The 20,581-nt window shown below is 35.3% G+C and overlaps 1 protein-coding gene across 3 annotated transcripts in view; it reads right to left on the bottom strand.

Annotated features, from left to right (window-relative positions):
• Positions 1-20,581, bottom strand: part of AGTPBP1 (ATP/GTP binding carboxypeptidase 1) — a 173,639-nt gene that overhangs the window by 62,441 nt on the left and 90,617 nt on the right. For all 3 annotated transcript variants that reach the window (XM_081236170.1, XM_081236171.1, XM_081236172.1), the window contains 4 exons: positions 14,095-14,810; positions 5,286-5,369; positions 4,094-4,180; positions 3,860-4,008 (listed from right to left, as the gene is read on the bottom strand). In XM_081236170.1, coding sequence (XP_081092296.1) covers positions 3,860-4,008; positions 4,094-4,180; positions 5,286-5,369; positions 14,095-14,810 — 1,036 coding nt within the window. The remainder of the gene's footprint in view (positions 1-3,859; positions 4,009-4,093; positions 4,181-5,285; positions 5,370-14,094; positions 14,811-20,581) is intronic.

Genomic DNA, 20,581 nt, shown 5'->3' with positions numbered 1-20,581 from the left:
TTTCTTAATTATAAATAATAACAAGCTTGAAAATAGGGAGAAGTACGCTTTCACAACAGAAAAGAGAAATACATAAAATACTTAAGAATGAAGGTATACTTAAGAAATATATGGAACTTACAAAAAGAAAACTAAAAAATTTAGGTGAGAACATAAAAAACTTGAGTAAACAAATACACCATGTTCCTAAGTGGCAAGATCGAATACAATATAAGAAATCCAATTTCTCCCACATTATTCTATAAGTTTAATGCAATGGAAATTTGGGGCACTTGATAAAATTACTCAGAATGATATTCAGAATAAACTATTCAGGAAAAATAAAGTTAGAAAAAGTTGTTAAACTGTTTTTGAAAAAGACTACAGGATGTTAAACTATATTATAGTCAAAATAATTTAAAAAACAAAATGGTTCTAGAGCAACAGTGATGTTACACAAGACTGAAAGGTCAGAATAATTAAAATCAAGTGGTGCTAGAGCAACACACAGCCCCCAAACAAATGCTAGTATATTGTGAAGGCCACAGCTTGCGAGAGTTGTGGTGTTTCAAACCAAAAGGGATACACAGTATGACTAACAGGTCAGAATAATTCCACCCAAATTCAGAAAGTCAGAAATTATGAATAAGCAATAGTGGGATACCTTAAACCAGTTTCTAATCTGTTTTTTTTTTCTAAACTGACCGTTTTCTATAACAATTATAACAGGGGAACAATGTACAATGTCTTCTGAGTCATGTTCCCTATACTGTTTTTACTAGTGGGTCAGGAATACAGTTGCAAATGAGTTACAAGTGTAAACGTCTGACAACTCAATGAATTCATCAACAACAGTTTAAAACTCTTTTGAGAAAGAATTAGTTCAGCTAAAGCTGCTTAACTACAAACGATAGGATTACCTTAGATCCCAATTCACAGAATATACCAAAATAAATCCTGCATGGATGAAGTAAAATATAAACACTAAAATCATACTATCAAATGCTCTTCAAAGAATCTGAACTAATTCAACACTCCCACCAACACTGTAAGGACCCATTTTCCTTAGTCTTCACCAACATAAGTTCATTTCCTTTGAGAAATTCTACTTGGAGGAATATATGGCAAAGCAATAATCAGAAACATACACACACAAAAATAATTAAGGATATCTATTGCAACACAGCTCCTAATTTTGAAATGTTGAAAAAGACAAATGCTCGTCAATCTGTTATCATTTAAATAATTATTGTACATTACTCAACAGAATACTATACAAACATTAGTAATGATGTTGCTGAAAATATGTAATGGCATGGTGAAATGTTTTTACAATATATTGTGTAGTTTAAAAATATAGTTTACAAATGAGTTTTCATATTGTGATCCCAAATCTATAAAAGGGTAAAATTTAATTTTAAAATTATGTGAATGTGAATAACTTTAAGGATGGCTAACAAAACGCTAAACAGCGGATTTTTTTCTTCTCTTTCCTTCTTAGAGATTGTTCTCTAAAGTGTATTTCCTAAAAAAAAATAAAAAAGAAAAAGAAAATCACTACTTCAAAAATAAAATAAAATAAAATAAAATGTATTTCCTTTACCAAATTCCCTAATTTGGATAGTGGATCCCATAAGATCCACTGTTCCTAATCAGAAAACAAAACAAAACAAAACAAAACACATTTACAGCTGGCAGACAAAGAAATTCCACTTCTGTAAATGTGTAACAAAATTATTATACACACAAATATTTAGTACAATGTTTATCTCAGTAGTATTTAAAATAGAAAATAATTAGAAACAACTTAAATTATAATAGGTTCACTAAACATTGTAATCATTTCATGATATAAGTCAAACCACAATGCTGTACACTTTAAAGTTATACAGTGCTGTAGGGTCAGTTATATCTCAATAAAACTGGAAGGAAAAAAAAAACAAGTCCAACAAAAGAATGTTTGGATAAATGAGTTAGAGAACTTCCATAGGATGTCCATTAAACTCTGCTTCAGATGGATATTTAATAACCAGAAAAATACTGACAATATAAATATAATGGTTGGTTAAAATATAGACTATGAAACTGCATGGGTTGTGAGCATTATTTTTTTAAATAAATACATAACTATATGTATGGAAAAATCACATACTGCATTATTTTAAAAGCTGGAAAGAAACAACAAACATTAAAATATGTTTCTCGGGCTTCCCTGGTGGCACAGTGGTTAAGAATCTGCCTGCCGGGCTTCCCTGGTGGCGCAGTGGTTGGGAGTCCGCCTGCCAATGCAGGGGAGACGGGTTCGTGCCCCGGTCTGGGAAGATCCCACATGCCACGGAGCGGCTGGGCCCTTGAGCCATGGCCGCTGGGCCTGTGCGTCCGGAGCCTGTGCTCCGCAACGGGAGAGGCCACAACAGTGAGAGGCCCACATACCACAAAAAAAAAAAAAAAAGAATCTGCCTGCCAGTGCAGGGGACATGGGTTCCAGCCCTGATCCAGGAAGATCCCACATGCCGCGGAGCAGCTAAGCCTGTGTGTCACAACTACTGAGCCTGCGCTCTAGAGCCCACATGCCACAACTACTGAAGCCCGCGCGCCTAGAGCCCGTGCTCTGCAGCAAGAGAAGTCACCGCAATAAGAAGCCCGTGCACCACAACGAAGAGTAGCCCCTGCTCACCGCAACAAGACCCAACGCATCCATAAATAAATAAATAAATAAATAAATAAAATTTATAAAAAATAAACAAATAAAATAAGTTTCTCTGGATGACATACTGTTGATGGTTTTAATTTCCTTAACAACACTGTGTTTTCCAATTCTCCACAAAGTGGGTTTGGAAAGGATGATATACATACAAAAATACCCAAAGGGCAGGAGAAACTTAAAAACTAAAGCAGCCATCTGTCTCATTGTTTTCATTTAGTTTTCCAGAATTTTATTCATTTTAAATTTAAAATGACACTAAAGGAAAAAATTATCACACAGAAGTATAGTTTTTTTTTAATAGAGAAGCACTGCTCCAAAATGTGTGCTTTTAAGTGTAAAAATTAAAATATTTTAATGAAGCTTAAAGTAGTAAGTACTATTTTATAAAAGTGAATAAATAAATACAGTTAGTAAAAATGCCATCTACCTATAGCACTAGTATTTAAAACCCTGGCTTTGGTATTCCAGTACAGCTATGTAAGATGTAACCATGAGAAGAAATCTGGTGAAGAGAACATGGAACCTTTCTGCAACTTCTACAATACTGTAACTTTTTATGAATCTATTCAAAATAAACAGTTAAAAAGAGACTGCTTTATGTAATTCTCTTCTGGATGAACAGACTTTATTAAAAACTTGATTTTAAGCAGCATACATAATAAATCTTTATAGTTGTATTCAATTTGGATGAAATCAACCTCACTTATTACATTTTTGTTTGTTTGTTTTGTTTTTTGGGTTTTTTTTTTTTGTGGTATGCAGGCCTCTCACTGTTGTGGCCACTCCCGTTGCGGAGCACAGGCTCTGGACGCGCAGGCTCGGTGGCCATGGCTCACGGGCCCAGCCGCTCCGCGGCATGTGGGATCTTCCTGGACCGGGGCACGAACCCGTGTCCCCTGCATCAGCAGGCGGACTCTCAACCACTGCGCCACCAGGGAAGCCCCACTTATTACATTTTAAAGGGCTTGCTTTTATAAGGGTAACTCTTTCCACCAACAAAGCAAAGCTTAGTTTATGTCAAATCTTGCATAAATATCTGAATTTTGAAAACTAGAAAAAACAACAGAACACTGAAACTTTTAAGAAACATTAGTAATTTAAAAAAAAACTTCTATCCTACAGTTACAATGCCTGCATGCCCTCTAAATTGGGAAAGAAAACTTTCTGTCTTACCATAATTAAATTGACTGTTGGACTTTTCACAGTTAATGATGTTGAACCTATAAGCAATGCTTGGTCGCATTCCACTGACTTCAAAGTAAAACCACTGATGATAATGATTACTATTTATATCTGAGTTCAGAATAAGGTCATATTCATTTCTGAAAACAGAAAATAAACAAATTTGATGAAAATTAGGAAAATAATCTGTGCACATACAAAATGGGAAAATTTTTAATGACTTACTTTCTAATTTGAATTACTTTGCGCAGATTCCCGGATTCAAATTTGGAGTTAAACTTCAAAATATCTCCTTCTTCTGGAGTGGTATAACTAAATGAAATTTTAAAGTAAGAATAATAAGATACATTGCATTTAAACAAGTGAGCAAAAAATAAAACTACACTACAGGTTAAAAACACACCATTATTGCTGCATCACCCTCCTCATTATTTTTAAACCAAAGAACAAAACCAACACAAGCAAAATACAAACTTCAGCTAATATTTATAGACAAAATAATTATGAGTACGAGTAGAGATTTGTTCCCACATTTATAGTCAGTGTTAATCACGAAAACTTTAGAAATAACTAAGAAGTTATGAATAAGGTAGATTTGTTTTTCATTTTTGAGAATATTATTTCAAATTCAGTCATTAGCTCTGACATTAACTTTACCCTAACTCTCTAACAAAAATCTTTTTAAAATGTTTTATTTTTTCCAAATGAGACTACTGAAATATGAAACTGCCCCAAAATATTAGAATGTTGAGGGAGAGGGAAAACCCACGTGCAGGCTGATTAAATTTCTTATTTGATAAATAGTAGTCAACTTCATCATTTTCATTTTCACTTATTTATTTATATTTAAACATAAAATACAATGGTACCAGTGATAATCCTAAATTGGAAGCGATGTTAAAACATCAAGGATCACAAACAAATGGCTTCAAAGGTCAGGCAAGTAACTTAAAGGACTGAAGCAGATTGTAAGCAGTAAGAGACAAAAGAGAGAAGTGGGGACTGTGGAGAGTTAGGAAGCATATGTTCCTTCTAAAGGGGATGGTAATTTGTTGCCCTAAGGAAATGAAGGCTCAGTATTACAGGACAAAATTGCAGCATTCATGTGATATCTCCACTCTCTTAAGTGGAGGTATTTTCAGTTTTTAAAAATAAAGCATCAGTTTGTGACCTTTCCCTTATGAAACCCATTAAAAGCCCACCTAAGATCAAATAAAAGCTTTCGATATATTCAATTTAAGTGAATAAACATGACTTACATTACCATTACATCTCTGCTAAAAGATCAAAACGTAGTGAGGGTTAACTAACTAGGTGGAAGTTAACTATATTTTTTTGTCTTTTAAAAGAACACTGAAATTTTACAGTAGGAATAAAACCAATAAAAGTAAAACAAACAAACAAAAAGCATACTTACTTTGGGTTATCTAAGTCATATACCACTCGATCTATTATATCACTCTGATGTATTAGCCTCTCAATATCTTGGGCAATTTTTGTCCTGAAATCATAAAAAAGAAGTTTGACCAAAATTCATTATTATCTCCCAAGTAAGTTTTGGATAAAAAAGCATAAAATGATTAAAAAAATTTCTTAAAGTAAAAATGATCAGTCCTCTACATATTTTGTGTACAAAAAAAATCAATTCATAACAAGACAAAAACCAGTATTTTAAAAGTCTGAGTTATAGAAAATAACTAGCTACAAGGCCAATAGTTTTCAGAAAAAAAAATCTTGAATGTCTATTATGCTTTTCTACATAGAAATTCTTAATCTAGCAGTTACGCATAATTTATTAATTTTTATTTTACAAAAAATAACTCATCACTCACAAAGCAGTATATCAAGAAATAAACCCAGTATCAAAGGATTATGATATAAATCCTTGATTTAGAGTCAATGTCGTAACTTGCAAAAGTCAAATTCTTTCTAAAGAAACAAACTTTTAAAAAGCTATTAATTATAATAATAACAAATCCAAAATTTATATCAACCAGATCTCCAACAATGAAAGAGATGGCACTTACATACATACTATACCAAAAATTACAAGTGTTCAAGTATGGTGAATGACTAAATACATCCATTTGTCAAAATAATTTATTAAATCTTAAGGTTGATATCTACCACAAATGTGCAAAAAATTAATACATACAAAAGTCTGGGGCTTTACTTAAGGAAAATGGTATTAAAAGGCTGATATAATAGCTCAGTTCTACAGCAATGTTCTGTAATGTAAAACAAGGTAAAAAAGCTCGACACCTACAGGGCCAGCAGGTGATGTACCTGAGGAGACCTGTGGAAAACTGGGGAACGCAGGCTCTGTCTAAAAACAACTGAATGTTGCCAGGTAGGAAACAGAGGTTAAGGATGTCATACCAATTTTCCGAGAAACAGCAGAAACTTGGATCTCTATGTGGAATCTCTCAAATGTTAACTGTTGGCATTCAGTTAATAAACAAAAACAAAAACCTCTGCAAGTGAAGCTAAAATCACAAGCAAGTTGAATACGGCACTGCATTTTAGGAGATATAACTCCCCATTTATATTAAATTTAGATTAGACCTAAAACTAATACCTGAGGGAAATCTTGCCCTGCCCTCAGACCTCATTAGTAAAGAGGACAATTAGCCTTTTATTCATACATTTGTGTTAAGCAGCACAGCTTTCATAAAAGATATCAATCCTTCGTTACTTTACCTCAGCTGCCTATTAAAATATATGGCTCTCTAGTCAAAACAAAACAATAAGTATTTTCTAGGTACCCTTGGGGACTATAACCTCAAACTTATTGACATTCATCATCAAAGGCTTGGCTCAGAAGAAAATAATTTGTGTTGGCTCAGAAGAAAATAATTTGTGTAAGGCAGTCTGAAAAATTTGCAGCCCATTCAGTCTAGTAAATACTCAAAAGTTCACATGATATGTGGCCAACACCAAAATTGTACTTTTGTTAGGTTTCAACCAATACAGAACAACATTATGAGAAACAATTTAGTACACCTCATTGCTATATTTACTCAACCATCAGGATATTATGGGATATGTTGCTCGTTACATAAGTGTTCTCTGAGGACCCGTAGAAGATATTCTTCATGAGTATGGTATAACCACATATATATGATCACTATGTATGAATGCCTAACAGGACAGGCTCATGACGTAAACCAGGCTGACTCTTGGCTCTGTCATTTGCTAGCAATGTTACCTTGGATAAGTTCCTCAAGAATCCTAAGTTTCAGCATAGTCTTCCATAAAACAGGAGAAATAATAGCAATTTCCTCATAGAGCTGTTTGTTATACCATTAAATGACATAATTTATAAGCATATACACACTGCATACAAAGTGCTTTTTACTTATTTCTGTGTCTGGCCCATAAAAACCATCCAATATAAAAATTTTCTGCTAGTGTTGCTCCTACTAATACTTCTATTATCTCCATTCCAGAAGTACATGAACCATTCTAAATATGATATAAAGAAATCCAAGGTTTTGCTTTCCTTATTTTGCTCTTGCCACAATTCCTTCACCTACATTTTTAATTTTAAATTTCTCAACAGGTAATATATTGACCTGGTACAAAAATCAAATATTACATAAAAGTATAAAATGAAGACTCTCACTTTCAACACAACCCACACTGTTCACTTATCCAGTTAACTACTTTTATTTCTCTCCTTCCACAGCACCTTGATTATTTTATTTAATAATACATCTTGAAGCTCTTTCTATCAGTGTACAGAGATCTTTTTGGTTTTTAATCATTGCAAAGTATTCATAGAATGGATACACCATAATTTATTTAACTAGTCTCTGATCGATGGGCATTTGAGTTGCTTCCAATCTCAAAACAATGCTACAATGAAAAACTTTGAACCTAGACGTGCAAATTACATGCGTATATGTACATATATATCATATATATATATATCATAAATTTTCAGATGTGGGATTAATGTGTCAAAGGAATTTAATTTTGATAAACTCTGTCAGACTGCCCTCCACAAGAGGTATTATCAATTGAAAATCCCACTATCAATGTATGCGAGAGCCTGTTTCTCCACAGCCTCATCAATAGAATATACTGTCGAGCTTCCACATTTTAGCCAATTTTTGATATGTGGGAAATGATATCTCAGTACATTTTAATTTGCATGGTGGGACGGGGGGAGGGAGGTCCATGAGAGAGGGGATATATATGTACATAGAGCTGATTCACCTCGTTGTACAGCAGAAACTAACATAACATTGTAAAGCAACTATACTCCAGTTAAAAAAAAAATGTCTCTTACTTTGAAAAATGCTGAACATATTTCTGAGGTTAAGAGTCACCATGTTTCTTTGCCATTTTTTGCATTTTATTTTGCTGAAAGTATTTTCGTAAAATACCTTAAATGCTTTTTTAAAACAAGGTAACATGAATTATATTTTATAATAAAGTATCTATTATTATAAAATACAGCTAGGCAATTTTTCTAAAACATACAGAAAAACAATGTGAAGAAAATCAAAATGCTAATTTTATGTAATATGAATACAAGGAAAATACACCAAAAAATGCCAAGCACACTTTAAACTGAGATGCTTCATTTTAATTTTTGATCCAACTTAAACCAAAAATATGGATTTCAAGTAATCATCATTATGTATTTACAATAATTTTTTTTAAATGTCAGTGCATTATCCACATTGAGATATGAATCTTATAATGGATTTTTCCCCTTCCAAATGAGGTGAAGAGATTTTTAATGAAATTTTATTCATTTATTGTACTTTCTTTTAAAAAGATCAGTGATTACATACAAGAAAGATTATTATAAAGTAGACATTCAAAATGACAAAAAGATATTTTCACTGAATAATTTTAAGGAATCTAATGCTTTCTTTTCTGAAAATGATAAAATAGTTAATCCTCATTAATTCTGACATCAGTCATTTACAATGTTACTGCACTCAGATAGGGACTGAGCTAAAAGTTGACACTTACAAAATGTTTATCATTTGCTCAAAAAATAAGTTTCAGAAGATGAGGCAAATAAGATAAACAAACTAGAATCAATATCCTCAATGTATTTCAAAAAAAAAAGGAAGCACTTCTGAATATTTTAGTAATACCTATTACCTGGCCCATATTTGATATTTTATTACAAATACAGAACCATAAAGCCTTCAGACTACCTAGCTACAGGGGTCAGCAAACTTTTCCTATATAGGGTCAGACAGTAAATAGTTTAGGCTTTGCAAGGCACATGGTCTCTCACTACTATTTAACCTTGTCACTGTGGTGAAAAAACAGCCATAGATGGTACATAAACAAATAGGACTGGCTGTGTTCCAATAAAACTTTATTTATGGACACAAATATGAATTTCATATAATTTTAATGTGTTACAAAATATTATTTTTCTTTGGATTTTTTTGAGCCATTTAAACATATAAAAACCATTCTTCGTTGGTGGGCTGAACATAAATAGGCAGTAAGCTGTATTTGACTTGTGGGCCATAGTTTGCTATCCCTGGTCTAGATGAATTATCAAACTTTCTTGATCGTGACCTTCAAGAAATACATTAAAAAAATCACAGCCCTACATACACACACATGCACGCAAGCGTACACACACATACACACACACAGCTGAAACAAAAAGTTTATAAAACAATACCTGGCTGCACTAGATGTGACACACTGTTATTTTCTCTTTCAATACTGGCTACTAATGGACATCAACCCACAGTTTCAAAAACAGTGATCTGCTTTTAGTTAAGAAAATTGGTATCTGGAGAAATAAAGTTATTTGCTCAAATGTACACACACAAAGTCAGTGGGAGAGCCCAGTCTAGAATCCATGTGCTTCGACTTGCTTTTCAGAGTATCCTGACCTGCCAAAACGCCTCACCATGCCACATGGCCTCCGCACTCTCAAATCAAGTCCAATTGTACAAGTATTGCCGCTACAGGCATTTGTTCTTCCAGTCTCAAATTAATATCACCTGAAGGAACAGATAATTCTGAAGTTTTCTACCCGTTATTCAAAAATGATGGGAGAAAAGCAGCTTTGACACATTGCATCTCTCTGCATCGGGATGACACTGCCCACCACAAATTCCACATAAATACTTGACAAATATTTGCAGAGTACATAAAATAAGGAGAAAAAGAGTAACAACCCTCAAATATGAGAGTACTGCTGCCTAGTATGTATTGATACTTCAGAAACATTTTAAGTATATATTTTTTGCATTAGTTATATCTAAAGCAATTAACATTACTGGGGAAAGTCCTACACATCTAAATAAACAGAATCATAATGTTTGGTTTCATTGACATAGAGTTATATTCCTGCGTCACATCAAATATCTGACACCCATGGAAATTTTGACAAATGATATGAAAATGGAAATCATGACAAATAAGATGAAAGGTGTTCTTTGCAACACTCACAGTCACACAAAATATATAATGATGCAGCAAAAGAGACTAGCAAAGGTTAGATTACTTCATAATTTCTCACTTATTTCTGTTGCAACAAATCAGAAGGCAAAAGAATATTTTTATCAAGGTGATGAAAATCAGTGGGGTAAGAAATCTTTGAAACTTCCAGGAGAAATGGATTATCTAACCCTCCAAGCTGTTTTAGGGTCCTACTTTTCTCATTGTAAATTTTCCAGAGTGGATGCAGGAAAACAGGTTGTAAATCATTGGGTTTTCTGTGTTTTCATTTCCTTGAGCTCCATCTCCTATGCACTTTAACTTGCACCAACACACCCACCTTTAAAACACATATCCCAACTCTGAGTGACCTTTTTATCATTTATCATGCTGTTTAGTTTCAAAATTATATTTTAAAGCTTTGGTTTGAATAACATAACAAACTCGGTGGTACATTACCCTGTGTAGAGAGGCAATAGAAAAAGTCAATTACTTCAGGAAAAAAAATCTGAAGGTGGACTAATATACTCAAGAGGTCGAACTTCTAATCTGTTGATTAGATGCGTAAAGCAATTGCAATGTCTGTGTTTCAGGAATGAGGTGAAAGAATTCACCATAAATATGAAGAAAGAGGGGAGGACTGAGAAGAGCCACAGTAATTCCAGTCGGTATAAACTTCTCCTCTACCAGGAAAGGCACAGTCCTGGGGAGACAGCAAGTAGACTATGGGACTGTGGGTGGAATAATCTTCTCTTAAAGACCCAGCCAGGCAATGACAAAGCCCAACACTAGAAACAGCTGCTCAAAGAGGACAAGAGGCCACCAGAGTTGAGGGTGTAGCTCCCCACCGGCAGCACAGACATTTTGAAAACCCACAGAGTAGGTATAACAACTATTCGTGGCCATGATACATTTATTTGCAGTACAGCTACACTTAATTAAAACAAGTTTCTTTACTTATCAATATCAATAAATGTATTAACTGAAAAGGTGATCTAATGTTAATCAGAAGCTCTGCTTAGCAGGAATTTATGTCTTTTATTAGCAAAAATGGGTAAAATACTTAAATAAGAGTCTTGACTGAGAAAAGCTTTCATAACAAAGTCCATGAGGGGAAATAAGAAGGAACCTTGGTAGTTAAATTAAGGCTGAGAATCAGAGACCTATATAATAGTTATAGCCCAATCCCACAATCTTCCTTCCTTCTAATCTTACTTCAGATATTATAGGCTAATAAGGAAAATTAAAACTTTCAGACTGAGGCAATTTAATGAGGAAACTTGCTCTCAGCATTTAAAGAACACTTAAAGTTCAGGAAGTGCCTTCTGTAGCCAAGATGACATCTTTGACTTTCAGGAGATAGAGAGACTAAGTGGTGATGCTGAAAAGGAGAAAAATCTAGCTGCTGACTGATTCTGACTCATGCCAGGCATGTCAGTTCAGGTCCTTCAAAAAGCAAATGCCAGACACAGTCACAATCTCTTGCAGCCAACTGTGCAAGAGATCTATTGGGGGAAACACGTGTGAAAAACAAAGGGGAGAGGGAGCAGTAGTTAGGCGTGAAAGGCCTTCAGGTCTGTCCAAAAAGCAGATTTTATCTCTGGGAAGAGAGAGAACACTGAGTAGGAGAGCCTCACACTGCAGTGCAGATCTGCAAAAGTCTCAGCCATGCCAAAAAGAAGCCACAGAGCAAAGACTGCCTATGATCAGATCCCCGCATTGGTCAGGAATGGCTCAGCTCTAGTACCACCATCATGGTCAGCCAATGGCTGAAGCAATGCAGAAAGGACATGGTCTCAGCAATAATACTGCAAGGGATCTCCAAAATACAGTGGCTGAAGTCTGGGGGCAACTACAAGCCTCACAGCAGGTTCTCTCAGGAAGGGAGAGATGAGAAACTCATTGCCATGGCTGCCACAGCCCACCCTTGTGCTGCATGGATCCACTTCTCCACCCATCTTTGGAGAGCAGCTGCTCCACAGTTCCTGTGGGCCTCTACTAAGGAGACACTTAGAAGAAAAACATGAGCAGGACAAACGCTGTCCCCATGCATCACTGCAATTATTCTCAGGGCTGTAACTCATCTCCATCCTCTGATATCTATCAAAATTCCCCTCTGCCTCACCTATAACACCTCTGCAGGTCTTGGTAGCTGATGTGATTAAGTGACCCAAACATTCCTTAGATGTCTGAGACCCTGGCAATCATATCATCCTCATTCCAGGGTGGCCGTCATGTGTCCACTCACACTTAAAGTTAGTGGATCACTTGAGTGCCACCCATAGTCAACTTGTTGCCATTGTGTAGAAGCAATCCTACCTCCTTTAGCTGATCTGGGTCCTGTCTGCTGGTCCTAGACACAAGAGACTAAAGTAAATCATTGGCAACCATAGCTTGCAGTCAAACTGTACCCTTGCTATGTCCCCTGTGGAAAGACTACACCCACTTTGGGACTAGGACTACTAACGCTGCAGAGCTCAGAGGTGCAGGGACACATGCCTGCACAAAGTTCCCCAGCGGGACACTGTGAGCTACAGTAAGTAGGACTATTTCTGTTTCCACCTTCTGCTTCCCAGACCCATTAGTCTTTCTACTGGGGATACAGAACCAAATGGAAGTTTCTAACTTAGTGGCTATACTCCATCCTGTAAGACTGCAGCCCATCCTTGCAGAGTATTTCCTCTGAGTTGGAGCTTCATCTGTGCCTTCTGAAGGCCACTCCAGCACTCCAAGAGGCCCGTCACCTCTGGATGATGCAGTCTGTGATACAACAGGTGGATGACAAGGCAAAGGCCCACCCTCTCACCCCCCCGCCCCATGTCCCAGCAAAGTCAGTCCCTTGTTCTGATGCTATGTTGTATGTGATTCCATACCTATGGATCAAGGAATCAACTGGTAGCATTAAACATATACTAAGTTGCCAAGTAAAAATGATTAATTATATTATATATTAAATATAAAAAATAAATACGACACAGGTGTTGCCTTAAAGGAGCTCATAGTCTAAGGAGGATCAAATATGCACAGTAATGTCTTCCTTCATCATTACATACCATACTCATATCAAGAACATATAAATGTTCTTAAGTACTGGTAAGCCACCATCACAAACCCTTAATCATAATCTCTGAAAATAGTCAAGTTGCACCAAAAATGTATTTATGTGCCCAATATTCACTAGTTGGCAACAGTTAATACTAACCATAATTTCTAAAATTAATTGGCAATATTTAATAAGTTCAGTTCTATGAATCCCAAATTTTTATATTGTATATTTCCAATTCCAAATTTTACAACAAAATAATGCTGCCCATATTGCTATTTTTAGATTATATACCTAAATCAAGTTCAAATAATAATCAAATTACTAAATTAATATATAACTAATATAATATTTTTTCAAAGATTACTAAATAATCATTTTATATTTTCAGAATCATTCTAAATAGAAAATTTCTAAATTGTACAATGGTCAGGTTTATTATGCTGGCTTCATTTGAATAGGTAATGAACTTAGAAAATAAATAAACCCATACAATTTCAAAACAATGCAAAATTTCCAAAGCAGGATAAAAAATGACACTAACTTTATTTTTTTTCTTTTGATAGGCAAGAAGTAGATTCATTACTACAGGATGCTTGTGAGGGATACAAGCGGGCAGGTGAGGGGGCTCTGCTGATACTAACTTTAATTAAGAATAATTTTCTTCCTAAATACCAAAGCAGTTTTTTTTAGCATGCTCCATACTTTGACAATGATCTTGTTTATGAAGAAGAGGAAATCTGCAACTCACCTTTGTACACCGTAAGGCCTTTCCAAAATAGGCTCTTTGAATGGAGGAGGAATGTGACCAAAATAATCAGGATAAGCCACCTCTGAATATTCTGGGACAGACTTCGTACTTTTCACAATCTCAATATAAAGATCTGAGTCGTGGAGCGTTGGTCCATCAGGAACTTCAACTAATGCTTGTTCCACTGATGCAGTAGACTCAGTGTCTTCATCATCCTCAGTTTCGACTCCAGTACAGCAAAGCTTGCCTAGCTGAACAGTTCTTCCCTCAAACAGAACATTCCCACAAGTAGCCACGTGTGAACATGCGTTAGCGCACGTAAGGGCGGTGACAGGGAGACGGTAGTCCTTCTTCATTCCTGCAGTAAAACCCGGGGCTGTTCGAGAAGGAATATTCTGCAATGTAATTCGGTCCAAGGCCTTCACAATATCATTGTTTAAGCCATGGCCCGATGAAATAGTTCTATTTTGATCACCTAGCTGCTGTTGTAATGTTCTGTCATTATCTTTAATGACTTCTTTTGCCAGATCCGCACAGGCTGGTTTCTTATTATCTTCATCTCCTTTAGGAGACACAGTCACCTTCATTACAACTCCTTTTCTTAAACTGCTGGAATTCCCAGATGCTTCCTCTCCTGCCGTGGGAACAACAATAGGGCCACGCACTTTTCCCTCAAATACAAAAGCTTTTGGTTCTCTGGAGATTAAATCATAGTCCTTTGAAAATAAAAAATAAGTTTAATCTTTTATATGTGAATATTTACACGTATTAACAAAACTAAGATCATATTCATTTTATATGCTGATTCAGAAACCTAACATTTGAAAATTTTAAAGATGGATAAAACAGGGTATATTTTAATTTTGCTAATAAAAGACAAAATGTTTAACTAGCACAAAATTCATTACACTTATTTTACTTTTTCTATTATAAAAATAGTGCCTATATATAAGAAATATGAGAAATTTTAGAAAAGTATAGAGACATTAAAATCATCCAAAATCTATTAAAGGAAACAGAACAGCTAAATTGTTATTCACTAATTCAACAGACATTTAGAGTGTTTGTTTTGTGCCAAGCAGTTTCAGGCACTTAAGACCCATCAGTTTAAAAACAAAAACAAAAAAACAAACAACTCTTCCCTTTTGCAGCTTATATTCTTCTACAGAAGGAGGGGAGAGGACTGTCAATAGAAAAAGTAATAAACATGATACAAATATATTTTATGGAATGTTAGAGGGTAAAGTGTTAAAGCAAAAGAAGAGGGGCAAAGTGTTAAAGCAAAAGAAGAGGGGGAAAGGGGTAATGTGGACTGGGAGTGCCAGGGGGAGGAGAGGTGGGTGGCAATATTAATGTCATTGATTAGGGAAGGCTCACTGAGCAGATATAAGCAAAGACAGAGAGGGCTGCCGGTTCCCAGACCCCCAAGTGGGAGAAGGCCTGGTGTGGTCAGAGAACAGCAAGGAGGTTAGGATGGCTGGAACAGATGGACCAAGATGAAGTCCAAGAGGTAAAGAGGACCAGATACTGTAGGGCCTTGCAGACTATTGCAAGAATTTTGCTTTTTACTCTGAATGAGACTGGGAGCCAATGGAGGGTTCTGAGAAGACGACTGCCATGACATGACGTATTTGGGGAGGGGAGTGGGGGGAAAAGACAAAAACCAAAACTGTAGTGCAGCCTTCTTAACCACAGCATTTAGGCATTTGGGGCTATGTAATTCTTTTTTGTTTAGTTTGGTTCTGTCTTTCTGGGGAGGAGCAGGGGGGTAATAGAAGCAGGAAGACCTATTAAGAGTCCTCTGCAGTAATCTACAGAAGTTGGTAAGAAGTGGTTGGATTCTAAATGTATTGTGAGGCCAAAAAAGACATGATATACTGATAGAACAGATACAGGGTAAAAGGTACAAAGAGAGGTCACAGATGGTACCAAAGTATTTGCCTGAACAACTGAAAAGCATCAGGAGTTTAGCTTTGGAATGTTAAGTGTGAGCTAGTCACATATAGACAAGGATGTAAAGCAGGCAGCTGAATGTATGCATTGAGAATTCAGAAGAAAGGTGTATGCAGAAGATGTTACTTTGAGAGTCGTTCACATACAGATACTACTCCAAGCCATGAGACTGGAGATCATCAGTGGAAAGAAACAGACAGATAAGAGAATAAGACAAAAGACTGTACACCTCGGGATACTACAGTCTTAAGAAGTTGAGGAGATGGAAAATGAAACAATAGGAGATGGAGAAGAAAAAGCTGGGCTGGAAACATGAAAACCAGGAAAGAAAAGTGTCCTGGAAGACAAGTAAAAAAAAGGATGCTGCTGACAGATCAAGTAGCCTTTTCTCTTTTTATACTTTTAGACATTTTTTTGGTCTATGTAAGACTTTATCAAAAAAAAAAAAAAAAACCTCAATGGGTTTAACCTTTATTCTACTGCTGGGCATTAAATCCTTCACAGAATATGGAAGGATTTAAACAAACAAATAAGATGTATATTTAAGCCATTTCCAAAATTTTGCTATTATAAAGAACTCTGCAATGAACATCCTTTTGCATAAATTTTTTGTTTAGGATAATTTCCCAAGCACTGAAATGGAATTACAGAGCCAGATACTATAATCAATTTTAATGTTTAATACAAATTGTCCAAATGCCTTTCAAAAATACTTATATTAATATTATTCCCAGTAACTGTATATGAGAGTATCTATTTCAACTTTTCTCTTCCTTGACAACATTAGGTACTATAGTTTTAAAAAATTTTTTCTAAAGTGGTAGATAAGAAGTATGGTCTTACCACCACTTTAATTTGCATTTCTTTGACTATTAGAAAAGCAAACAATTTTCCATATATCTATTAACCAGTTTATTTCTTCATAGGTAATATATTTGTTCCTGGAATATAGGGATTTTCTTGTTTTGCAGTATAAATTCTCACATTTATTTATATATACACACACATACACAGAGACACATCCCTTAACCTATTTTTGCAACAATTTTTCTGGATTTACAATTCACCTTTTAATTTTGTTTAACTTCTACACACACATTATGTAGTCAAAATTAAGACTCTTTTCTTTTGGGATTCATTCCTTAAATATCCACTGTATAAAAGCCAGGGATTCAAATATAATTCACTTTCGGCCTCTGTACTATATCTAATCCAAGGAGGCAAGGAGGCACAAAGGAGGTAATGGGTAAATGTCTCTGCATTAAAAGGGCTGAAGGGAAGAAATCTGCATTTAAAAATCTGTTGTAGGAAACCTGGTGGGCTAGTTATCTACCCCACAGAAACATTTACAACTGTTGGAAAAGATATTAAAATATTTTGGAAGTTCTCTGATGGTCTAGTGGTTAGGATTCAGAGCTTTCACTGCCTTGGCCCAGGGTTCAATCCCTGGTCAGGGAACTGAGATCCTGCAAGCCACACGTCACGGCCAAAAAAAAAAAAAAAAGATATTAAAACATTTTAAGTATGACAACAAGTGAATAAGAAAGCAAGGGTTAAAAACCAAATAGGAAGTGAAGACAGGATCCCAAAGCTGTAAGACTGAAGCTGGCTTTCACTTGAAAAATGTTTGTTAAAACAGGTGACCTAGGGTATAGGTTTTCCCATCTCAAAAAGTATAAAGAACAGGAGAGTAACCCAGAGCTTGCATAAAGTGGGGAGTCCAACAGAAGATACCCCTCCCATAAAGAGGAACCCCAGAAAACTAAACCTTCAGTATAGAGGCCCTAGAAATACCCTACACAAAACAAATAATAGCAAGGAAAGTCAACTGTCTCAAACCTTAGCACTTAAGAGGGTGAAGAATAGCACTACTCACAAAATGGTACCAGAAGCCTGCTATCACACCACATGAATTTGCAGCCTGAATTCACATTATCTCGGTGGTCCAAAAATCCTCAATGAGGAATTTAATCTATTACAGTGCTTGTCAAAAGCAACAACAAAAAAAACTTCTGGAATTTCCACAAAATTATAAAGAAAACGAGCAGCTCATGGCAAAAAATAAAAAAAACTGCAAGAAATTCAGACACTAAAACTATAAGACTAAGGAATGTCTATATTTAATATGTTCAAAGAAATGAAAGACAAGAAACAAGAAGTTAAAGACTAATGAAACATTTTTTTAAACCTTCTAAAAATCAAAAACAAATTTAAATGCCTAATGTATGTTTCTAATGACAGATTAGATGGAGCAAAAATTAGAACTAGGGAACTGGTAGACTGTTCTGATGAAATTACCTAAATGCAGCACAGAGAAACAAAGAGAAGGAAAACATAAAAAAAGAGTTAAAAGATATGGAAGAGAGTTAGAAAACCTACATTCAATTTGAAATGCCAAAAGAGAAGAGAGAAGGAAAAAGAAAGAGGCAGTATCTGAAGAAGAGAATAAAGAGTTTTTCCAAATCCTATGAGAAAACAACACTCACAGATTCCAAAACACAATGAATCCCAAACAAGACTTAACAATACCTACACTTAACAAACATTTCTGGGAAACTGTAGAGCATTGAAGCTAAAGAAACAATCTTACAAGTCACCAGAAACAATTTCTTATAAAGTGAAAACATACACTCAACCCAGCAATTTCACTTGTAGGTATTTATCCAAGAGAAATGAAGGCATATTTCCTACAAAGCTTTCCTACAAAAAAGCTTTGTACACACATGGTAGTATCAATTGTATTCATGATAGCCCCAAACTGCCAACATTACAATACTCATCAAGAAGTGCATGAATAAAGAAATCGTGGTATATTCATAAAATGAAATATTACTCAGCAATAAGGGAAAAAAAAAACACTGATAAATGCAAAACACAGGTGAATCTCAAAAACATACTGAGTAAAAGAAGCCTTACACAAAAAAGTACATACTATACGAGCCCAGTTTTGAGAAATTCCAAAACAGGCAAAATTAACCTGGAGTGACAGCAGGTCAGTAGTTACCTGGGTGAGATGAAGATATTGTCTAAAAAGAAACCCAGGCAGAATTTCTGGGGTGACAGAAACAATTCTATATCTTGACGGGGTTGGTAGTTACACAATTGTATATATCTGTTAAAACTCATTAAACCTAAATATTTGTAATTTATTGCATGTAAATTACACTTAAGTAAAGTTGATTTTTAAAAAGTAGCTAGAGGAAAACAGTGACTAACTTTCAAGAAGTACAAAATAAATACATTTTTGGACCAAAAAAGAGACAGACAGACAGACACTATAAAACATTTCAAGCAGGAGGAAAGCAATTCAGACAGAAAGTCTGAGAAACAAGAAGAAATAAAAAATAAAAAGGTAGTGAAAATGTACATAAATCTTAAACACAATCTAAGCACAAAGCAGTAGCATCATATGAGGTTTTTTTTTGTAAAGCTAGAGTTAAAATATAAATTCAAAGCATGTAAGTTTTGAAGGTTTGGGAGGTATATATAAAGTATCCTAAGTTTCCTTTTATAATTAAGAAGAGAAAAGAAAGATCCTAATTAACTTCAGAATTTAGTAAATATATATATTTACTATTTTATCAAGAGTAACTAGAGGGCTTCCCTGGTGGCACAGTGGTTAAGAATCCACCTGCCAATGCAGGGGACATGGGTTTGAGCCCTGGTCCAGGAAGATCCCACATGCCACAGAGCAACTAAGTCCGTGCGCCACAACTACTGAGCCTGTGCTCTAGAGCCTGTGAGTCACAACTACTGAGCCCGCATGCCACAACTACTGAAGCCCACATGTCTAGAGCCCATGCTCCACAACGAGAAGCCACCACAATGAGAAGCCCGTGCACTGCAACAAAGAGTAGCCCCCGCTCGCCACGATTAGAGAAAGCCCACGTGCAGCAATGAAGACCCAACACAGCCAAAAATAAAATGAAATAAATAAATTTAAAAAAAAGAGTAACTAGAATTTTTGCATTTATGTCAAACTTACACTTTAAATGAATGCAATTTGTTGCACATAAATTATACCACAAGAAAGTTGAATAAAATTAAAATAATGAGACTGTGTAGTTTTCATATAAATGTGAAAAAACTGAAACGAGGAAAAATAATCCAAACAAAGGCAAGAAAAAGACACAGAGGTGAAACAAATGAAAATACAAAATAAGATCTCACAAATCCAAATATATGAATAATTATATGTAAGTGATCTAAACACTCCAGTTAAATAGCAAAGACTCAGACTTGAGTTTTTAAAATCTAACTATATGCTGTTTAAAAGATAAACAGCTAAGGGTAACAAGAAGTTGGTGAAAAGGTTTTTAAAGATGCCAGGCAAGTAACTAAAATTTATGTAACTATATTAATATTTTTTTAAAAAAACTTTTTGCCTTAAAGTCTTACAGATAAAAACTAACTTCAGGGCTTCCCTGGTGGCGCAGTGGTTGAGAGTCCGCCTGCCGATGCAGTGGATGCGGGTTCGTGCCCTGGTCCGGGAAGATCCCACATGCCGCGGAGCGGCTAGGCCCGTGAGCCATGG

This window comes from Mesoplodon bidens (assembly GCF_964165515.1).
Source record: "Mesoplodon bidens genome assembly, chromosome: 6".
NCBI classification, from domain to species: domain Eukaryota; kingdom Metazoa; phylum Chordata; class Mammalia; order Artiodactyla; family Ziphiidae; genus Mesoplodon; species Mesoplodon bidens.
Note: the sequence above shows the minus strand (reverse complement) of the source record. Positions and strands in the feature narration are given on the sequence as shown.